The 22,428-nt window shown below is 32.3% G+C and overlaps 3 protein-coding genes across 5 annotated transcripts; 1 reads left to right on the top strand and 2 right to left on the bottom strand.

Annotated features, from left to right (window-relative positions):
* Nucleotides 1-3,345: 3,345 nt before the first annotated feature.
* On the bottom strand, nucleotides 3,346-12,288 carry LOC122526184 (tetratricopeptide repeat protein 14 homolog). 2 transcript variants are annotated; one of them, XM_043649393.1, is made up of 14 exons: nucleotides 12,156-12,288; nucleotides 11,216-11,412; nucleotides 10,978-11,102; nucleotides 10,808-10,884; nucleotides 10,601-10,723; nucleotides 10,147-10,361; nucleotides 7,720-7,860; nucleotides 7,439-7,630; nucleotides 6,652-7,348; nucleotides 6,237-6,562; nucleotides 5,819-5,994; nucleotides 5,427-5,553; nucleotides 4,055-5,336; nucleotides 3,346-3,772 (listed from the first exon to the last, which is right to left on the bottom strand). In XM_043649393.1, the coding sequence occupies exons 2-14, from the start codon at nucleotides 11,374-11,376 to the stop codon at nucleotides 3,653-3,655; spliced, it is 3,762 nt and encodes a 1,253-aa protein (XP_043505328.1). In that variant the 5' UTR covers nucleotides 11,377-11,412; nucleotides 12,156-12,288; the 3' UTR covers nucleotides 3,346-3,652. The 2 variants fall into 2 exon arrangements, with proteins under 2 accessions (XP_043505328.1, XP_043505329.1); XM_043649394.1 differs by having other exon boundaries at nucleotides 5,819-5,955.
* A 798-nt stretch (nucleotides 12,289-13,086) lies between these two features.
* Nucleotides 13,087-15,008, bottom strand: LOC122526183 (mannose-P-dolichol utilization defect 1 protein homolog). Its single transcript, XM_043649392.1, has 6 exons — nucleotides 14,674-15,008; nucleotides 14,529-14,635; nucleotides 14,077-14,142; nucleotides 13,721-13,853; nucleotides 13,437-13,641; nucleotides 13,087-13,374 (listed from the first exon to the last, which is right to left on the bottom strand). The coding sequence occupies exons 2-6, from the start codon at nucleotides 14,614-14,616 to the stop codon at nucleotides 13,123-13,125; spliced, it is 744 nt and encodes a 247-aa protein (XP_043505327.1). The 5' UTR covers nucleotides 14,617-14,635; nucleotides 14,674-15,008; the 3' UTR covers nucleotides 13,087-13,122.
* A 1,406-nt stretch (nucleotides 15,009-16,414) lies between these two features.
* LOC122526369 (tubulin glycylase 3A-like) lies at nucleotides 16,415-21,493 on the top strand. 2 transcript variants are annotated; one of them, XM_043649750.1, is made up of 14 exons: nucleotides 16,415-16,579; nucleotides 16,677-16,959; nucleotides 17,204-17,407; nucleotides 17,478-17,698; nucleotides 17,826-17,953; nucleotides 18,085-18,358; nucleotides 18,432-18,645; nucleotides 18,728-18,818; nucleotides 19,499-19,669; nucleotides 19,762-20,015; nucleotides 20,088-20,284; nucleotides 20,372-20,650; nucleotides 20,732-20,923; nucleotides 21,116-21,493. In XM_043649750.1, exons 2-14 carry the CDS (start codon nucleotides 16,800-16,802, stop codon nucleotides 21,347-21,349), a joined length of 2,619 nt encoding a protein of 872 aa, XP_043505685.1. In that variant the 5' UTR covers nucleotides 16,415-16,579; nucleotides 16,677-16,799; the 3' UTR covers nucleotides 21,350-21,493. The 2 variants fall into 2 exon arrangements, with proteins under 2 accessions (XP_043505685.1, XP_043505684.1); XM_043649749.1 differs by having other exon boundaries at nucleotides 20,720-20,923.
* The last annotated feature ends 935 nt before the right edge of the window (nucleotides 21,494-22,428 follow it).

Below are 22,428 nucleotides of genomic sequence, written 5' to 3'. Positions count from 1 at the left end.
ACCATGACTTTTATTTCTTTTTCCTCTCCACCCCCCCCCTAACTACTTGCAACGAAGGATAATCATTCGCCAAAAACTCGATCACAATGACAATTGCGATGACCACCATAATACGATGACCATCGGAGAAATCATTTTTTTTTTATTTATACATATGTTTACAATAATCGAAAAATTTTTCTGTTTTTAAATTTGCCGCTATCTATCGAATCGAATTGATTTATTTATCGATCTTTATCGATCGTCTTTTTTCTCTGTTACAATCAATTTGTAGGTAGTTTTATTTTTTTTGTCAAAAATTTCTTGATAATTACTACTACCTCGCATAATTTTCTCGATTTTGATTTACGATTGAATATAAATGTAATATGTTATATTAAAAAAAACTTACCTCGAAGATAGATTTTACTCTCTCGTGGTCCGATTCATGCCTCTACGTTGGTCTACGGAATAAATCCTGTATCCACGATTCGTATGTAACTCATCTCACGTTTGCACATAATCACAAATTAATATCACGTATTATGAGTTTTAAACTGCATTTTGAAAATCAATTTTAACAAACCGACAATAATATATTATAAATTAGGACTTCTCAAAGCGCAAAACCTTGACGATCTCATATGTGATCGCGTAACTAAATTTGGCGGCTACCAAAATTTCATCAAAAACAACAAATTTTTAGACGCGCATCGACCGAAAATTAATTAAAAATCTATCTAGTAACGTAATAAGTATAGTAATATCTTTAAATTTATAATAGTGAAATAGAAATTATGCTTATGGTTGCTAAAATATTTGTTCGAATAAAAGGGATCGCCAAGTTGATAAATTTTAAGAAGCCCTGTTATAAATCACTTGTCACGATATGAAATTTTTACTAAGAAAAAAATAGTATAACGTTCGAACCATAACCCGCCGCACGTGAAGGTTGACGCAAAACTGAAGCTACCTGAACCGTTATCATATTGCACGCTACCAACTTTCCCCCACCATAAAGCGCGAAATTCGTTCTACGCATGTTCACATTTAAAATAATCAAACGATATGCCCCTTAATTGCAGAAACATTGTTTTTATATTTCTTGACAAGTGATTATCTAATGACACATAACTACTCGTCTTTATTTATATTATCATAATTTATCTTTCAATCATCGAGATAATGAAATATATTTATACTTGTTTTGTTATATAAAATATGTCGTTTACAATTTTTAATCGAACGATATCAATCTAACCGTAACGATAAGTATCGATATATTTCAAAAAATCGTACATTATCTTTAATATTGAAAATCGTTCAAACTAGAACTTCCCAAATATTTATGAACCAAGATCCTCCCCACTTTAAAAATCGATAATTTTGTGCAACCCATAAATCAATCGGTTTGATATTGATCAACCGAGATGAAAAAACCTGTACAGAAAAAATTATTTAAACTCTGTATAAATGCATACAAATATCTGATGCGTCATGAAAGAAAAAAACTAATATATTTAACAAACATTAATTTTTAATTCTATATCTTTCTCTTATGATTTCAATTAATTTTAGAATATATTCCTATTAAAATTTTCTCTTAACAAGTTCCATACAATTAAATATCTACAAAGGAAAGCAAAATATAAACGCGCACGCGATTAAATAAAAACTTTTGAAGTGAATATTACAGGAAGTTACTTTTGTCGCACATCAGATTTTAGCATGCACCCTACCTATCACCACCTACAATTATTATTCAACCGAGGATTCTCGATAAGTAAAATTTTCCTAATGAACATATAAATTATATTTATATATTTATTTTTTTAACGCAACTCAAACTTTATGAATGTCTCTAGTTCAAACGATATATTATATTCCAAATTTTTATATATGATATACGTGGAATTATAAAATAAAAATAAAAACTTATTAATTTTGTAAATATATCACATACCGTAAACGTTTCTTCATTGTTGTTATCGGATTAAAATAAAATATTATCTATCTGGTGGAAAAATACAAATTTCAATGACATCGATACTTTTCATCTCTTTTTCTTTCTCTCGTTTTACATTTATATATATTTTTCGTTTTTTTTTTGATGATTGAATTGTACAGCAATTCGTTTACATTTAACATATATGCGTGTCCTCTACTAAGTAAATTATTTGTAGTATATCTTAAAATAAGCGATCTCGTATTAATGAGATAAGGGAAATAGTAACGGGGGAAACATTTTGTACCCTTTAAAACTAAACGTATCTGCAAAAGGGATGATGCTAATAAATCATATGATTAAAGGGAATAATATGACTATCATTTTAAATGTGCATCATTCGTGTACTGTTATTTGAACTAAACTACGCAGAGATCGCGCTTACGAATCGATCATTGCGATTTCTAAAATCGCGGCGCAATAATAATAATAATAATAATAATAATAATAATAATAATAATATAATAAGAAGAAGAAGAAGAAAAAGGGAAAAGGTTTCAATAATACATAATCTTCGATGAAACAATTAAAATCTTATTAATTGAATTGTCAAATGTAAATTATTGATAAAATCGTATTTAACTTTGCGACTTTTAAATCCAAACTAGTTTCCTCTTCAATTATGCTTACAAGTTTTATTTTTTTATTTCTTCTTTTTTTTATTTCTTCTTTTTTTTGGTATTTTCTCTTTTTGATACTTTTCAAACAAATTTTCGTATTTCCATTCATATAAGAAAAACATATAAACGAAATAAAAGAAATTATTTGAAATTAATAAAGGAAAAATTTGTTGATAAGATGATATATTTTTAAAATATTATGAAAAGCCACTCGAGATAATAAGAATCAAACCCAGAGCCATTTATTTATTTGACGTTTCCATTGTGATCGAAAAAGAAAACGGCATTTATCATATGTCATATCATATACAATCTTACGAACTACGTTAAAGTAAAAGAAGAAGAAGAAAAAATTCGCGATGAAATGTTTCAATAAATGATCTTCCGATTCTAATTCCGTACAAACATGGTATACATACTATTATTATATCCTTAGCTATTTCTGTAGCGAGAATCGTCTAATTTTCGGTACGAATGAATTCGCGTTGTTATTATTATTATTAATAATATTATAATTAATTTTATTATGAATAGAGATAGATAGATAGATATATCGAGCGCAATCACGTTCGCTACATATACAAGATATAAGATAATAATAACAGAATTTGGTGGGTTCTCTCACACAAAACCGAATAAAAGAACAAGTCTTTTGATTTCATTATGAAAATCGAATAAAAAACTTAGATTTTATATACTATTATAATAAACTATACACGATCGTCTTGATATCATATATTTAATGATATATACGCAAAAAAGAAAAATAAAACGAACTAGAGTCGTCAGGGATGAAGATAAAGAAAAATATTCTTAACGATCATAATGGCCGCCAGTTATAGATTTGTCAATAATTATCGTCAGTGATATTATTACTTTGATACTTAATTTGCGTACCATACGTTATAGGTACGTAAAATTATAAAAGAGAGTATATCTCACGTGTATTGGTCGATCGCTGATGACTAGGCACAGCCAACGTGAGGAAAGAGAGAATATCACAGACGAAGAAGAAGAGAAGAAACAGCGTCGGCAACGGCACGTATATCTACCAAATCTTAGCTGCAAGGGCTCTCTGCATTAATACATTCTTGCTTCGCTGCTTCATGCGTTCAATGAAGTGCTCCTTGCCTTCCAGGTTAACGCCGGCAGCTCCAACTTCCTCGCTCTGGCAACAAAGGAGAGTTAGTTGGCTCCTGGGTCGTATTCTCTTGCACGTGTGGCTCATCATCGCCATCATCATCATCATCATCATTATTATCCTTATTATTCCGTATCATGACCTTCATCATTATCATCATCAATATATCATCATCATCACCATCATCACCATCATCATCATCATGATCATCATCCAGAGTTATCATTTATCGTCATCAATAAGAAGAAGAAGAAGATAGGCTGTTCTTTTTTAAACGCCTATAGTAGACACAGAAGTGACCTAACCAACCTTGTTAGTCGCGTCGCCCCCCTCTCCCTCTCCCCACCTCTCGTAGTCATCATCATCGCGTTCTTCGCCCTCGCTCAGAGGTCCATCTTGTCTCTTATTGGGAGGGACGCTCGATCCTCCGGCGCCTTGCTGGTGATCCATAACATCGTCGCCACCTTCCAGCATCTTGTTGATTTTCTCTTTGGCTTCATCAACCTTCCTCATTGGATCGGGTGAATAACTGCGATCGCTGTATCTGTCACGTGAAGCAGCCCGACGATCTCTAAAGTCTCGCCTGTCCCTGAAATCGCGGAAGCCCTGCTTACCGTGGAAAAATCTACCACCACGGTTGCCACCACGTCCACGCCCACCGCCGCGATTGTTGAATCCGCCACCTCGTCTGTTACCGAAACGATTGTTGTGTTGATTATTATAGAATCGATTTCTATTTTGGAAATTATTGCCACCGCCACGATGATTCGGATTGTTAAAGCCTTGGAAGCGTGGCTTGTAATAGGTGCCACGATTATTGTACATCCGGAATTGTCTCTTACGGTAATAGCCTCTGTCGCCTGACCTACTACGACTGCGACTCCTGGTATAAGATCTAGATCGTGATCGTGACCTTGATCTACTGTAGGTACCAGATGGCGAACGGCTGTACTTTCGTTCATAGCTTCCGGATCTTCTGTTAGAATAGGATCGCGATCGAGTTCGTCTTGGAGATCGAGATCGAGAGGATCCAGAACTGGATGCACTGCGAGATCTGCTTCGAGAACGTTTCCCTGGTCTGTCTCTGCTCATTCTTTTTGAAATCGTACCTCCCCTACCACTGGATTCACGTTTCTTAGGCGTCTGTCTATGTTGTCTATCTGTCTCGCTATCAGAATCCGTTCTTGGGCCCTTAGCCTGATTCTGATTCTTCGTTGGTGGCGGTGGACGTGGAGGTTCCGGTGGGTGACCACCTCCGCTTCCAGGACATTGACCAATCGGTTGGAATTTACCACCGAGATTGCTACCAGAACTGAACTTATTCGGTGTACCTTGCGGTACAGATATATTTTGATCTTTGTACGACTGGAACTTGTTTTGCGGTTGCGGAGTTGGATATTTAACTGGAGCTTGTTTCGGCATCGGAGGCTCCTTAGGCAATGGCGGCGGTGGTGTAGGGGCAGACATCGGTTGAGCTGCTGCTGCTCTCTTTTCTGCTAATTCCCGTTGCATCTGTTTACGAATATTCAATGACTTTTCTAAAGCTGCTCGTTGGAGTTTCTCTTCCATCTCGTTATCGTCATCCTCGTCACTGTAAACATCAAATTTCATATTCTTCATTTACATTCCGTACTAATTTTTCCTCTCACGAAATTATACAATAATAGATGTGAGATTTTACCTGGCTGCTTGAGCAGTCTTCCATTTCGCGTTTAATGCAGATGGATCTAGAGTAGGTACTTTAGGTTCAGGATGGATCAACTGCGACTCTTGTTCGAAAATGTCAGTTAATGGCTTCCTCTGGATTTCTATGAGAAAAAAAGAACACAAAAGTAAGTATCTTGCACAATACGTTGTGAAGGTCCAAGTTAAAGAAATGTTCTCTACATAACGCTGTCTTATGTGGTAAAGTGATAAGGAAAAGACCATTCATCGGTGAAGCGAATAGAGAAGAACAATTGGAATTTGTATAAGCGTGATAAGATTCGTGAAACAGTAACGGAATTGCAACAAAATGAGGTGTAAATACTATTTTTTACCTACTGAATAGATATTGAAATTTGAAGAACAAACCTTTACGTTGTTGCGCCGTCATTGGTATTCTGGGTTCTCGTTCATGATACGCCTTAGATGCTTCATCTCTCTCCCTTTCCCTCTCTCTACGTAGCTCCTCCTCCCTGCGTGAGCTCTCCGCGAGCTTCTCCGCGTTGCTAAGAGGGGAAGGTATGTCATTATACTGTGCTACATACCTAGTAAATATAAAAACATAAGTAGAATGCGATATCTTAGGATAAAAACAACTTCCGAGAGTCGATGCTAACAGAAAAGACCACAATTGAAATAAACGTAATAATTGAACTCAAGCAGTACTTAGCATTCTTATAACAGTCGACTATAACTATTGGAATGATAAATCGACAAATCTAAAAATAAACAAAATATAAAATGTCTCGAATGTCATTTCTGCCTAAAAATTGTTTATGAATCCAACCTTTTTAGGACCGCTGTTTCTTTTTCAACCTTCGCATAATAAGCATTTAGTTTAGATTCGAGCTGTTCCAGATCTGGTAAAGATGACTTTTTCAATGCTTCCAAATCTCTTTCAAGCTTGTCCTTGTTTTTACGCTTCTTTCTTTCCTCTTTCTTCTTCTTCTTTCTGCTCTTCTTGTCTTCTTTTTCCTTATCCTTTCCTTTCTTCTCTTTCTTCTTCTTTTTCTTCATTTTTTCACTTTCTGAGTGGAAAGAAATCCTTTTTTCTTTCTTTTCCTTCTCTCTTTCTCTTTTCCATCTTGCGGTCTCTTCTAAGAATTTCCTTACCTGAAATAAAACGAATTACACATACACATTAATTTGATAAGTTCTTTCGCAATTGCATATATAACATATTCATTTTTTTAAATGCTCACCTTATCTTCGTAATCTGAATCATCCTTGGTTTGTTCCAAAAACTTCCGCACTTTAATTTCATAATCGTCCATTTTTTCGCGTGTGTTAGCATTATAAGAAACTGGTGAAATAACATCATGAGCAGCGGTAGTAGCAGCTGGAGGATTGTTGTATTGAGCCATACGCTTGCTTAAAGGTGAAAGTGATCCACGATGATCTTTCTTATGCTTCCGTTTTCTGCTCGGTGAACGAGATGCAGATCGCGAACTTCCTGACGACGAAGAACTGCTAGAGTCTGAACTAGAAGTACTCGATGATCCACTCGATGAAGAACTAGAACTGGAACTCCATCTTTGTCTCTTTTTCGATCGAGATTTTCTCTCTTTCTTGCGCTTCTTTTTCTCTTTTTTGTTGTCACCGACATCATTTTCAGTTTCGAAGCTCTTAAACGTATCAAGAGGATTCAAAGAAGACGTTAAAGTCTTGGATTTGATGTACTCGATGGAATTACGTGCTTCTTCGTGATACGGTGCAATAGATAAGCAATTTTCATAAGCTTTCTGTGCTTCGTCATATTTCTTTTCATCTTCGTAACTGCGTCCAAGTGCTACAAGAGTTTCGGCCATGTATTTGCGAGCGTTCGCATGCGTTTGATTCAATTTCAGAGCAGTTTCAAAATCGTCGATCGCTTTTTTGAAACTACCACTGTTAGCATATCTAGAAATAAAAAGAAATTAAAAAGATAGCGATGAGTAAACATCGATTTTGTTGAATATAATATATGAAATAATATTTAAATAAACTTACAATGCTCCTCTTGCAACTAAGCCTTCAACATTTCTAGGATCAACTTGAAGTGCTTTATTAAGACACTGAAAGGCTTCAGTATGGCGGCCAGCTTTGAAGTGATCTATTCCTTCAGCAACACTTCGGAATGCCCACTTGCTTGCTTGCGCTTGTCTTAATTCTGATGAATACTCATTGGGAGGAAAACGCTCCCTAAAAATGTTTAACAAACGGACGACGATAAATTAAAATATATCTCACTAATACATTTCAATATATAAAATTATTAATTTATATCATACCTTAGGCCAACCATATTAGAGTGATTCTCTTGACCTAGACCCATCAAGTCACAAAGATATTTAATGTTGTTTGGGTTGTTGAAGCCAGTACTATTCTCCAAGAGCGTTTCATAACTCTGACCTTTGTTGTCCATAGCTTTCCTACACCACATAACAAAAAATAATACATTATTCACTTGCAAAAATCGTCCTGACCACTGGCACAGAAGAAACCAAAGCTACTTCGTTAACGGTAAAACTAAAGACTTGATAATCATGATGACCGAATCTTCACACTCCTTAATCAATAAAATTAATATCATAAGCTGTGTAGATATAATTATTTGCTTATTTTCAATTTTCTGACATCTCGTCTTGTATAATTTTATATTTATGTACGTATATATATTACATATATCTACGATATAAAAATATATGTATGTATATGCTTCTTTGGTCGTCTTCTTGAAAAATGTTTAGTACAAGAATATATGCTCCATCCATTCCTGCGAAACGTTGATTCTTCTTTTCGATCTGCATGAATTATTCAAAGATACGACACTAATGCCAAAGATGCTTTTGTTAATTTATAATTCATGCTCTCTCCTACACTCGTTCTCGTTCTCATTCTCTCTCTCCCTCTCTCTCTCTTCTTCTTCTTAAAGTAACGAAGAAATAAGATATTTACATCTTCTGGTATTAGAATCGTTCACAATCTATGTTTATACCGTTAACAAGCAGCAGGGGTCCAAGACATGGGATGCGGTGCAGAAGGTTGGTAAAATTCCTTTATTACCATATAGTTTCATAATTATAAATTTAAAATGGTACACAACCTCATTATTATGTAAACTCGTCTCTCACCTTTCATGTACCGCTAAGACGTATATTTCTAGATTTTTGTATCATGTTTGTAATTCAGAGATTTTCTCAACACAAAAGCACACAACCTATCATCAATCGACGATGGTTACATAAGTTTTTGGTGCGATAAAATAAATTGCATAGCCCTATGATAGGTCGGGAGCCACGCCTGAGTATATATTATCTTCCAAGTCGACCAAAAAAATTTTTTTTAGACGCAGTAGCGGTAGCGGTAGTAGAAGTAGTAGAGTAGTAGAGTAGTACTGTCGCCTGTTTGCATTTTGTTGAGTCAATTTGAATATGACATCATTTTTTTTTTATTTGTCAATATAAGCTGTAAGTTTAAATGAGGCATTATTATGACAAGGCGCGATTCTTTTGAGGCTTAAAGGTATTGGATGGGGTGTTTAAGATTTGGGTTGTTTGGTCTCTGCTTTTAATTTCAGCTAAACCACATATGCTTTAATCGAAAACTAATATTAATATCTCTATGAAAGAAAAATATAATCTACATATATTAAAAATAATATAAGATCTTATATAATTGTGTCTAAGATTTTATTTTAATTTAAATATATCTCTATTTTCTATCAACATGTTTAAAAAAAATCCCCATGTCCTGTATCAAAGAAAATTAGAATTTAGTTAACATTATATGATCTGATAAGAGACCAAACAACAGTAAATCATTATTATACCTACCGTCTGCAGCACCCACTCTGACCGTTCAAGGTTCAACATCTCAAACTGGAAATTCAACCTCAAAAGACATTGATCTCATTTGGCGCCATAGTTTGGCTGGTGCTTTGAGAGTAACATATCACAAACGTAGATACAATATGTGCACAATAGAGCCATGTCAACCAATGCTCAAGGTTTGAATCATTTGTATCGCATTATAAATTCATCATCATACTATCAACTTTTTATGTTACAACATTGTGTCTGGCACCTAAATTCATAAAAATGTGTAAGAGGAATCAAGTCTCATTTACCTTGACTTGTTAGTATCACAGTGCGTCTGTTAAATTTCAATTTTGATTGCCCAACACACTGTTATTCTTACCTTTATCTTTTTTTTACAATGTGTTAAAAAAATAAAAAAGATAATTAAGAAATAGAAAATCGAAGAAAAAAAGAAAAATAATAATATCGCAAATCTGTGTTCCCTGTTCAACACATAATTTAGAAATATGACGTTTTTTTTTTTATAAGAAATGCAACCAGCCATAAGTGATAAGAATGCTAATATCATTATCACCACGTCAGAGAAAAACCTTTGCCTCCTTAATTATAATTTGTCTTAGATACGTATCATAAATGAGGTCAAATTTTCAAATTTAAACAAATCGTCTAAAAAAACTAATAGTAATTTAGATGTACGAGACCTGTACATATGTATGCATATATATGTATATATACATATATATATATATGAATGCTAAGTGCGATGCGCGTAACACATTATTATTTAGTCTTGTGTATTTTCCTTTAGTGGTAGACATGTTAATTAAAACAGAACTAGCGAAGCGTGTAAATGCAAGAAATTTTCTAAAGTACTTATCTATATTTCTCGTAACTTACTTATAAGCTTCTGGGAGATCATCTGAATGAATAAGACCAGTAGGTGGATGTGGGGCTTGGCCCTCGCGGGCAGGTGTGTTCATTACAGCAACGACTCGTTCCGCTTCAACGTTAACTTCAGTGACTACGACGCAGACCAGATCATTTGCCATGTAGCCTCTTGTAACACCTTTCTTGTCCACTGCCGGCACAGTGGCCGTATTCAATATAAGAACCTATTTGCATAGCACACACACCAAAATAAAATTAATATCTATTCATAATAATAGTATTAATAATTCATTTAGCAAGAATGTATTGGACAAATTATAAAACGTTTCCTTATACCTTCTTACTTATGTAATTATATTAAAATACTTGTATCTCTTGTGTAATTAGCCAAGAATTATATAAGATACACTCAAGATACCGTAAGATAAAACAATAATTATATGTTAAATATTAAAATATATACCTTTATTCCTAACTCAGTAACAACTCGAGGACAGTCAGAACAGTTGCAAAGAACCTTCAGTAGAAGTCCGGGTGCACTTTTACCCATAACTTGTGCATAAATTACATCTCCGACAATTAAACTCTGTAAATTAAATTTGTATAGATTAGCAATGAAATCTGGTTTATTAGCTATGAAGTAAACAAATGGTTTTAAAAAGATACTTACTTCCAAGAAGTTTCTAATGCGTTGTGATTTTTCCATAGTGACAAAAGTATCGAGTCCAGGCATTGTTGCATAAAATTCTGAATACGAAGAATATTTTAGTATCCTCATAAAGAGAAGATATAATAATTTAATGTACAGAAGATAATTGAAAACGCTAAAGAATATTTTACCTTCATCTCCTAATTCTTGTTTGAGAGGTTCTACAGTCTTCTCAAGATTTGCTTTATCATAAAGAGCATCTGCTTTCTTAGCGAGGAATTGCTGAAGCTTCAATCTTTTTCCTCTATCTCCAAAACTGTATAAAAGAAAAACAACTTTTTATTGCACATTATTACGTAGTCATACATCAATGTTGTATTATCAATAAATAACATAGATAACAAGTTTTTAAATAATGCAGTTAAATACCTAAGTGTTTTTTGACGCTGTTGATAAATTTCAAAACTGGGTTCCTTGAGATTGAGCATAGCCAACTCATTCTCGTTGCGTTCTCCTTCCCAAACTTTCTGCAACTGCTGACCATGGTAGTTCAATGCTTGCGCAACAAGACGCGCGTCCATTGATTCCATTTTGACTCAGGAAATAGAGCAACCTAACCTGTAAGACTGTGAAAATCCGTAGGTTCGCATGATTCTTCTTGTCTTTTTAAATCGTAATACAAGGACCAATTGTGGTATATCTTAAAAAATTTCAACATGCGTCTGCCATTAATTGATTGTTGCTATGAGATCCAAAAGCATGTAGGCACTATTCAATAAAACCATCTCATGGCACAGTCCAGAAACCAAGGACACGTGCACGTAATCTCGGTTCCCACCGACTGAATATCCATAAATCATAATACAATTCCACTTTGCATTCTTTCGTATATGAAAATATATTCATGCTCATGTAATATATAGACTGATTATCGTTAAACCAAGGTCTCCAAATTGAACGCTATTCTGCGTATGTATATCATTACCCGTCAGACAAAGCGAATGTTTAAGAAACCGGGTGCCGAAGGTCGATTTACCTGTGTATAGATGATTTTATATATATATTTTTTTCATAATTTTGTTTCCTTTTAGACGAAAAGTTGAACAATGTTTAAATGCGTCTAACATCTGCTATGTACTTTTATAGTACTATATCGCATAAGACGCTACATACATAGGATAAAGGCGCGTTATATTGATTTATCGATAACAAGATGGTCGTCGGGGGAAGCCGGACTGCAAAGGGCGATGACGCCATGACGCTCCAATAGGCCATCTTTTCCCAACGATTGTCCACGCCCGTTAATTTTCGTCTCATGGGACCAGAAGACCCATTTTTTCGTCTAAAAAAAATCTGAAATATTACTCACCGTTGCTCGAGAATTACGTTCCGACGATCTGACTATGAAATTTCTCAAAATATCACGGTCCACTAAGCTGCATCGTCGCTGGTAAAACAACTGCTTTCGTACGGTGTACCGTACATTGTACGACTCATCCAACAAGAGGAAACAGGAAGACGCTCCAGGGGAGGGGGATTGGCACAAGCGCATTTTACTCTTAGAAAACTAACCAATAAGGAATACACTCTGCAATAAACTCGATGCTGATTGGTTGCTATATACGGACGTGTTCATAGTTAAAGGTTTAATCGAGAAAGATGTTTATTATTAAAAAGTTTAAATAATCAAATATGTTAATATATCTTATATATTTTGAATTAGAAATTTTTTCTTTATTATTAAAACATTTAATTTTAGCGTTAATACTTTATTTTTAAAATTTGAAGTTATACAAATAATAAACAAGTCCATATAGATTCACTGATTAAGCGCCAAGTTTCCACACTTCCGGTTAAAAACAACCAATAGCAAAAAGCGTGAGTCAGCGATGGCCTGTTTTTTAATTATCGATTATCTTTTGCAAGTAATGCTATTGATATGACGATAGTAATAATAAGCGGGTTTTTCAAAAAGAAAATGTATGATAATTGAGAAATAATTTTAATTAGACAAAATATTACTTTCTTTTTTTAATGAGTCACTATATAATTAAAAATAAAATTGGAATACATACATACAATATGTTATATTGTATGTCATGTAATAATCTTATATATATGATAATAATAATAACAATATGAATAATAAAAATTTGAAATTTAACTAATGTAAAATATTTGATGTAGAACGTCTATTAATTAATTGCAATAGCTGAGCAAAATGTTCTGAATAATATAATGAATAAGTAACAGAAAAATGTATACAAATGTGTATAAAATATAGCATACTTCTATCACTATTAGATCTTATATGATATTTTATTGATAACTTTCTTTTAGGCCTTTTTCTTAGCTTTATCTTTTTTCTTAGAAGCTACAGTATCAACATTCCAATAATAAAGAATTTGTGCAGCTATAATGGCATTTGCACTAGTCGAGCAGGAATACATAACTATCATAGTCATATCTCCAGTTTCTTGAATGGAAGTAAATATTCTTGCTAATGAACCAAAGAAAAGCATAAAGCCTGTTACTGCTGATAACTGACCAGTGCTTCCATTAGAATAATTTGTATAAGCTTGTATAAACTAGAATAAAAAACAATAATATTTAATATATCAAAGATATTTGGTTAGTTTAATGTAATTACCTTGCTAATAAGAACAATAGGTATATTTATTGCTTGACAGGTCCAAAGTAAATTAATTGGTGCTAAACCGCTTACAACAGCGGTAAGTATAGCAATATAACCTGCTAAAAAAGCTGTTGCTTTCGCAGAATCCCCATTAAAATGGAAAACCAATATTGCAATTATTAATGTCTGTATACCTAATGACACTCCATCTCCCCAGGAACTATAAATAAAAAGATATATCATATTAATAAATTCATAGATGAACTAATAGTCATTAGTAATATTAAAATTTTGCTTACCTAAAAGGAAAACCGCTTACAAAACTATAAGATGTCATAGCAGTGATAGCAAATAAATCCATCAATACGCTATAAATATTGATACCCTTGCTATCTTTATTTTTTAAAATCTTAACAATTTGTGGCACTTTTACTAAAATAGTTAATGCGTAATTTTACATAGTATTATTTATAATTATTTATAAGAAATAAAAGTCTCAACGTATATATTTTATGGAACGATTAAAAGCATACAGAAAAGATGCATTCATTGCGAAGAACATTATTATTCAAATTAGATAAGCATAGATAATAATGTCACTATTTCATTTGGATACAGTAGAATACTGTTATAATTAAGAGAATAATTTTCTAACCCAATAATGATCCAGCGATGATACCAAGTCCTAAAATTTTACTCAGTGTTGCTTTGAAACATTCAGCTGAAACATTTTCCAAAATTTCATGATTTAGTTGTATTGGTAGACATTTATTACATATATAATCCATATTCAATTTAAAAGCAATTTATTTCTATTGCAAGTTATCAAGACCAATTTTAAATTTAGTGTCAAGAAAAAATAGAGCGTCGCCGATAATATTTCAATTAGCATACTTCATTATATAAGCATATAAACATAAGAATATTAATATAATAAAATAAAATAAAATATTTGATTTCGGATTAAGCTTGTTTTTAAACTAATCCACGTGGCTGAAGCATTGTATATAGTAAAAGTAACTTTGATCGAACATATATTGAATTATTTGTAATATAGATTTAATATAAAAATTTCAAAATAATAATGAATATAAATAAATTATTTACCATGTAAAAAATCCAGATTCTCGAAATATATTTTCATACACTTTTTTGTAAAAAAGTATAATGATAAATTTTTTATTACAGTAGCCATGCTGTCACAATATATATATATATATATATATATATATATATATATATATATATATATAATTATATTGATATAATATAAATTAAGTACAATTCTATCTTATTATTTACACTCTTCACATAAATCACTCAACCAAATTTATATCGTTTAATTTAATAAATATGTTTATTTCTAATTTGTATTAATATATTTAAGCTAAGTGCTACTACCGGTATTCGAATGATATAAAAGATTGAATGGTTCGACTATTTAAAGTACAAAGTAGACTCTTAAAGATTATGACTTTCGTCACCAGTAGTGGGAGAATCATTCCTCTATTCCGAACAAAGTTTATGTCTTCACTTCTAAACTACTGTCTGCGAATCAGTACTTTGACGTTGACATTAACGTCTTATCGATCGAGTAACTTTTTTACCGACCGAAAGGAGCATGCGCATTTCGTCGCGTTTAAAAGGCGCGAGATTTCGAATCTATCGTATTTCTCGATAATCGATCATATCATGCTTCTATCTATTTTGAGCGTACTTTGTTCAAATGAGTTCTACCAACGACAGTGTCATGTTTATCATTTGTCATTAATTCTTTAGATAACCAATATTTAATCTTATCAAACATTCTAGTGTATCCAAAATATTATCTTCTTTTTTTTATAAGCTAAATTTAACAATATTCGCATGATACGTTTTTTCTAACACATGTATAGAATATTTACTCCGATGAACTTAAGTGACGTAAGTCAAATCCTTTATTTCTAATGGTAAGTTTAAACAGATCAAGTCCGATAAAAATTTGACGTGTAGATATTAACTCGTTAAAGACGAGCATTTTTTTTATTCGTCAACAAGATTAGACTATCGTTCAACATAACACGAGACTTTAATATTAAGAGATATGACTGAATCGATCGAGAAAGTTAATTTCTAATCTCTTTCTATCTCTTGTAGAGTTTCGTGTGAAATTAAACGATCTTATAACTGGGATCGAACGATAACGATAAAAAATGGGTTGATTTCGATATGAAAATCATCAAGAGATAAATTTATAATGAACTTTTCTTATTCCTTGGATGAAATTAGTATTTTTATATACTTTATCTAACTTATTGATGTAAAAAATCCAAATCGTTTGATCATACGTAACATAACATACGTATCGGATTCTACTCGAATTTGATAGCTTTTTAGGGTGGATCAAAGATGCACTCGTGCAAGTGGGTCAAAGAACACGAAAGGTTTACTATATGAAAGTGATCCGATTAACCACGCGATCGCTTTGACTTCTTTACCTATATTCGGTAGAATAGTATGTGCGAGGGTAGAAAGCTGAGACCGAAAGAAGGCACCGTAGGAGGTGCCTGGTACGCTGCTCGTAATCAACCACCATCTAGACAAGCCCCTTGCACGCAGGGCCGTTTCTCCTCTTTCCGCATATTTCCTCAAATAATTTCTAACCACTTTACACAATACCTTCACCAACAACTTCTTCGTTTCACCAACTTTTATCGTTTCATCTAAAAATAGACTGCTCTTTATGCTTGTATATCTTTAAATCATGATAATTCTAACAATAATATTGGATGAATTTAAATTAGATGACAAAAATATATCAATGATATCGGTAATATCAAATGGTGCGATCCTATCGAAACATAAAGTAAAACAAAAAGAAGCTTTTACTAATCTCTATCGGACGTCCCTGAGCTTTAAAATGTTTCTGAGTCACGCGCCTGCGGAATTCCTGATTGCAAACACTAACACGTAACTTGTGTATCTCGATGAAGAAGGTTTAGTCCTGACCTGGTTGTCGACCAGGTCGGACTTTCTTACTCTCTCCGTTTATTTTTCTTCTGAAAGTGAATGACGGATAAAAAATATTTATCTCTTTCGATTTCTATTAGGATTTTTCGTATAACAGTTATGCCATTCGTGTTCAAAATAATGTTATTGTGTTATTATACGTTCAACAGGTATCATTAAACGAACGAATTTTGTAATCTTTCAACGCACATTTTCATATAATTATTAATTTCAAAAGTAATTATAATCGGTGTGGGATTTTACAAGGTGTTCCAGGCTGTAACAACGACGATCTTGTTGAGGTGGTTCTTCGTAGGGATGAAGCGAAACTCTTGAAAATCAACAAAACGTGACCGAGCAGAATATTTCGCCGGTTAACAGGTGCGCTACATGAATGCCATCAACGATGCACCGCCGAATTTCTGGAAATTCGGTGAAGAAAAAACAGAAATAAAACATACGGAAAACATTGATCATTTTCCTGTCGTAAAGCTTGACAACGAGTCAGATATTCATCATGACGATACAAAAGATAAGGAAAAACCCACAGGTTTCTTTTTCATATACATATTTATTTTTTATAAAGAATATTTAAAAAATAGAAGTTCAAGACTTAAAAAAAATATGATTACCGTTAAGTTACAGTAACAAAATGTTTAGTCAAATAAATATCGAAATAAGAATACCATCTCGAACTCCTTGTTTTAATATTTTGTATAAAAAATATTAATTATTATACATCAGAATGAAATATTAATATATACATGTATATTTTTTATATTTGACTTCACTAGACTCCCCTTGTGAAGTTTTGCAATCTGAACTATCGACGGAATTATCACCAACACTTCAAGAAAGATTTTTACGTATTAAACAAAAAGTAAAAGATGCTATTAATGCTCATCACACCTTTATGATATACGGAAGAGCAAAAGTGATTCGTGAAGCTTTGCTGAAGAGAGGATGGTGCGAAAAATTGTTCAGAAGAAACTCCAATGGTAATTCATCGGAATTATATAATTTTGTTATTAAATTATCTTTGAATTTTTTTTCAATGGGATTTTTTAGTCGAACAATATCTGAACATCGAGTCTAATCCAGTAATATTATTGAGGGGTATGGGCGACTTAAAAGATCAGCAAAACGAACGACAATTAATATCAAGAATGCTGAGTAACCACACCGTCGATTTTCTATGGAATACAGGATCGGAATGGCCTGGTTGGCCTTCCCAAGAAAATAAAACCACGGTGTTCAATAGGTACTATCGCGCTGGTTTTACTTCTAAGGTGACTATCAATTTTTCTAAATATCATTAATGACCAGCAGAAAATAAAAATTAATTATATTAACGAGAAACATATATTGACATCAATTTATATAGATAATATTTCGATTTTTAATATAAATATTTAGATCGGTCTATGTTCAAACGTCAGACAGATGCATTGGTATTACGAAGCTGGTGTAGCTAACACCTTATTTCCACGTTGCTATAATTTATGTCAGGGTGATCAGATGCACGCATTTATTGAAGATTTTCGGTAAGAACTAAATATTTGAATGATACAAAACAAATGTGAAGAAATAAAATATTAATATAATGAAAGTAATAACAAAAAGTATAGATTATAAAAACGATAGGAAAATGAACAAAATGCTTACTTCCGATTAGATTTACCGCTTGCCTCAGTCTCTTGAAGTGGTTGGTAGACAAAATCGATACCGAAGGTGAGAATGCAACGCGATCACCAACAGGTACGATACCATTGAAAGCTCTTGACTTTGCAATCAAAAGATGCAGCGATTATATCAGCGCACAATCGCACGAGGACATCGATCGAGAAACTGAAAAGATTTGGTCTCATCAATGGGATCAATTTATCACATGGTATTATAAGATTGTTCAAGACGATGCTCTTTTCATTCGCAATAATGTACCTTTTCACGTAAGCTGAAATGTGTCTTTTTCTTATTTGTGACATTTTTCAAAAAATTATACAAATTTGTTATTTAAAATAGAAATACTTCCTGGCGGCACGGCATTTGTTAAAAAAAATTAAAAAGTATTGGCCACAGATAGATATGGACGGTATTATGAACGTTTGGATTTTAAAACCGGGAAATAAAAGTCGTGGTCGTGGGATCGTATTGATGAACAAACTGGACCATGTTATTGCAAAAGTTAATCCCTCGACCAAAGCAGATGCACGTTACGTCGTTCAAAAATATATTGGTATTTAATAATTAATTTTTTTAAATTAAGAGAGTATACCTTTCTAATTGTTGAAAATCGATTTTTCCTTTGTTATTATTAGAACGACCACTTCTCATCTATAGTACAAAATTCGATATAAGACAATGGTTCATCGTGACGTGTGCCCAACCCTTAACGCTATGGATGTTTAAGTAAGTTTTATATCTATACACGTATACGTACATACAGACACATATTTTATATATACAGAAAATAAGTCAACATTTAAGGTGAGCTAGAAAAAAAAATGAAGAATTAGGTTAATTATTAATTCGTACCTTAACAACTTTCATTGGACGTATTCTTTTATATAACAGCAAACTTTCGTGCTTCGCATTCCGTGTTCTTCTTTTGCATTGAAATGCGTCATTAGAAGTACGCTTCTTCAGTAATTATCCTTAATTTGTGTACATATATTCTGATAAGTTTATAGTTCAAGGAGAACATCCATGTTTATTTCTATACTTAGAAATCGGAGTGCCATCAAATGTAAGCTTGATTTATTATCAAGTAATTGCTCTATTTAGAATAATATCATAGAATTAAAAAGTTTAGTTAGTCTAATTTTCGTGACATTTTTATGAGAAATTATTACGAATCTAAGCATAAATATAAATCTATGTAAAAAGAAATAATGTGTAACAGGTTCTATATTCGGGATGAAATCAATTTAAAGACAGTAAGTGAATATTAGATGTTTGATATAAAATCGATGACATAGAACGACTGAGGCGCAACAGGTTTGAAATATTATAAGAAGGTTTTACACGGATGTTCTAAATCTTTTATGATAAAACTTCGATAGAGGAAAATATTTCCCTTTTATTTTTAGGGAAAGTTATCTACGATTTTGTTCGCAAAACTTCTGCCTAACGGATTTTCACGAATCGATTCATCTCTGCAATCACGCGGTTCAATGCAAATATAAAAATTGCGTTGATAGAGATCCAGCACTTCCGGTAGATAACATGTGGGATGCTACCACTTTCAAAGAATATCTTAAGTAAGATTAATAATTTTTCATTAATTGATGTTTTGCTCTCTTTTTAAAATCAAGCGAATTTTATTAACGAAATGATGATAAATTTATCGAAGATCTCTTGGTCATGGGGATGCTTGGGACGAGCACATTTATCCTGGCATGAAACAAGGATTAGTTGGATCACTTTTGGCTAGCCAAGAAGCTATGGATCGTAGAAAAAATAGTTTCGAATTATACGGTGCTGATTTTATGGTTATGGATGATTTTTCTGTATGGCTTATCGAAATTAACAGTCATCCGGATATGAGTTATTCCAGTAGCGTGACTACGCGTTTATGCAGACAAGTTATGGAAGATACTATCAAAGGTAACAATGTTAAGATATATAATATTACAATTTCTAATCTATTTTGATATATTTTCTTTTTCACGTTGACAGTGGTTGTCGATTATAAAGTAAATAAGAACGCCGATACAGGACAATTCGAATTAGCATACAAACAACGAATGCCAAGTTGTCAACCCTATTTAGGAGCTGCATTATCTCTTCAAGGTACTCGTATTCCTACGACTGAAAAAAAATCTAATTGGAATTTGCACGATTCGAAAACGAGCCTTACATCAAAAACTCCTGTGGTAAAAATATTATTAATATAATAATTACGAAATACAATGTGTCGTGTATATAATAAGCTTGTTAAAAATGATTATTTATTCGATTAGATTCCCCTGGCTAAGAAAAAATCCGTCGTTCATAGTCAGATCGGTCCGGTGATCGTCGATTTGATCGAGGAATTAGAAATTCAATTAGATCAAGAATTTTATTCTTATTATAAAAACGAATCTCCTAAACACAGACAAGCATTACCAGCAACGGCACCAGTTATTCCAATAATTTCGAAATCATCGGTGCAGCTTGAAAAATCAGACAGAATATCGAAAAGTACGTCTGCTGGGACAGTTCGTACTCGTGCGTGTACGAAACAGTCTCGTTTTGATCAGGTATTTATAATTTATATTTACAAATTTATTATTTTATTTAATATATATATATATATATATCTACAACAGAATCACTCTAAGATAACGTACAAAGAAAAATCATCAAATCAAAAAATGGCGAGGAAAATACGTGGCAGTCCTATCATGACGAACGCTAACCACGAAGTGTCATCATCGAAACAGACTTTACTTTCGAAGATCATGGCTTTGCAACAGCAATCATCTTACGTTGTACCGAAAGGAAACAAATCATTAAGGAGAAACGAAGAGAAGGTATAAATCAATTGAATTAAATGTGTTAAATAAAACAAAACTATATAATCCATGACAAATTAGGGCTGTCCAAGTTTAAAAAATTATGCTACATGAGAACCACGTTGTAAAAATATCTTTTCTCACAATTTTTGCATCACATATTACAAAAATATGACATTTGCTGATTAATTATTTTATTGTTCGTTATAGATCATCCACACAGCAGTACGTGATGCTATGAAAAAATATAAGAGAACTGCAAACGTTCCGGTTAATATACCACCTTTACCGTCTTTACTTACACCACGTAATAAAGTCGTTCAAATACCAACGACGAAACATAAAAGCCGAACTAATTCAAAAAAGACGAATGAGAAAAGAAACAAAGTTTTGACAGATGTTCCAGATATGTTTGCTCTTGGTCTTAATTTAATAAATAAATAATTAAATGAAAAGAAAAAAAACTGAAAAAAAAAAGAAACGATCATTGCCATTTGCACTCGTTATGTAGCATTATATGTTGACCCAATTTCAAATTCTATCTCCGATCAATGTAAGATGTCAATAAAATGTTACAATCAATTGTTATTTTCGTCTTTTCGATAGTCCAACAACATTGCAGTCATTTTTTACGGATTAATATAGTAAACAATATGCATTTTAAAATAAGAATAATTTTCATAGTATACATATATTAATATATTAAGAATATTAAACATTTGACATTTTATTACATGATAATTTTTAACTCGAAGTCATCACTGGGTCAAAAAACGTTAAAACAAATGTATTTTAGTTTAAACAATCTTAAATATAAATAGAGTATATTGAAGTATTAGATATATCTTAAATAATTGTTAATTAATCGATAGAAATGTCTATTGTTGTCTAAAAACTAGGAGTATATGATCTAACTAACGTCCTCTTCGAAATCCACCGTTGAAATGGATCATTGTCCTCTGTTAAAGTTTTTTTGTTAAAAGTTGTTTACAGGACCAATCGAACGTTGTGAACGCGTATAAAGGAAATAATATTTCTAATAAATAAAATTTAAGATTATAACATTTTAAATTTTAGTATTTTTATCATTTTTATGTAATTATCTTAACGCTCCTGCGCAGTGATAACTTCGGAGGAAAGGGGTAGAATTTTTATCTAATAAAACATAAAATCGAAATTAATTAATATTCAAAGCATGTTAATATGTATGTAATGTTTAAATAAATGTATATGCATTGAAACAATCTTAAATATAATTAGAGTGTATTAGAATATTAAAATAATTATTAATTAATTGATAGAAATGTCTATTGTTGTTTAAAAGCACGGAGTAATAATAGAATCATTATTGACTCCTTAGCGTTACAATAATAACATGACAAAAATAATTAAATGAATATTACGTTTTGCACAAAAAAGGATATATAGTTTATAACATGTTATAATTCCTATACTCCTCATAAGTCTATATTCTATGAGTCTTCAAAATAATAAGAGAGTACTTTATACTTTCAGCTAACAAA

Source organism: Polistes fuscatus, unplaced genomic scaffold (genome assembly GCF_010416935.1).
Source record: "Polistes fuscatus isolate 324 unplaced genomic scaffold, CU_Pfus_HIC Scaffold11, whole genome shotgun sequence".
NCBI lineage: Eukaryota > Metazoa > Arthropoda > Insecta > Hymenoptera > Vespidae > Polistes > Polistes fuscatus.
The sequence above is the reverse complement of the archived record's forward strand: the minus strand, read 5'-3'. Positions and strand labels throughout refer to the sequence as shown.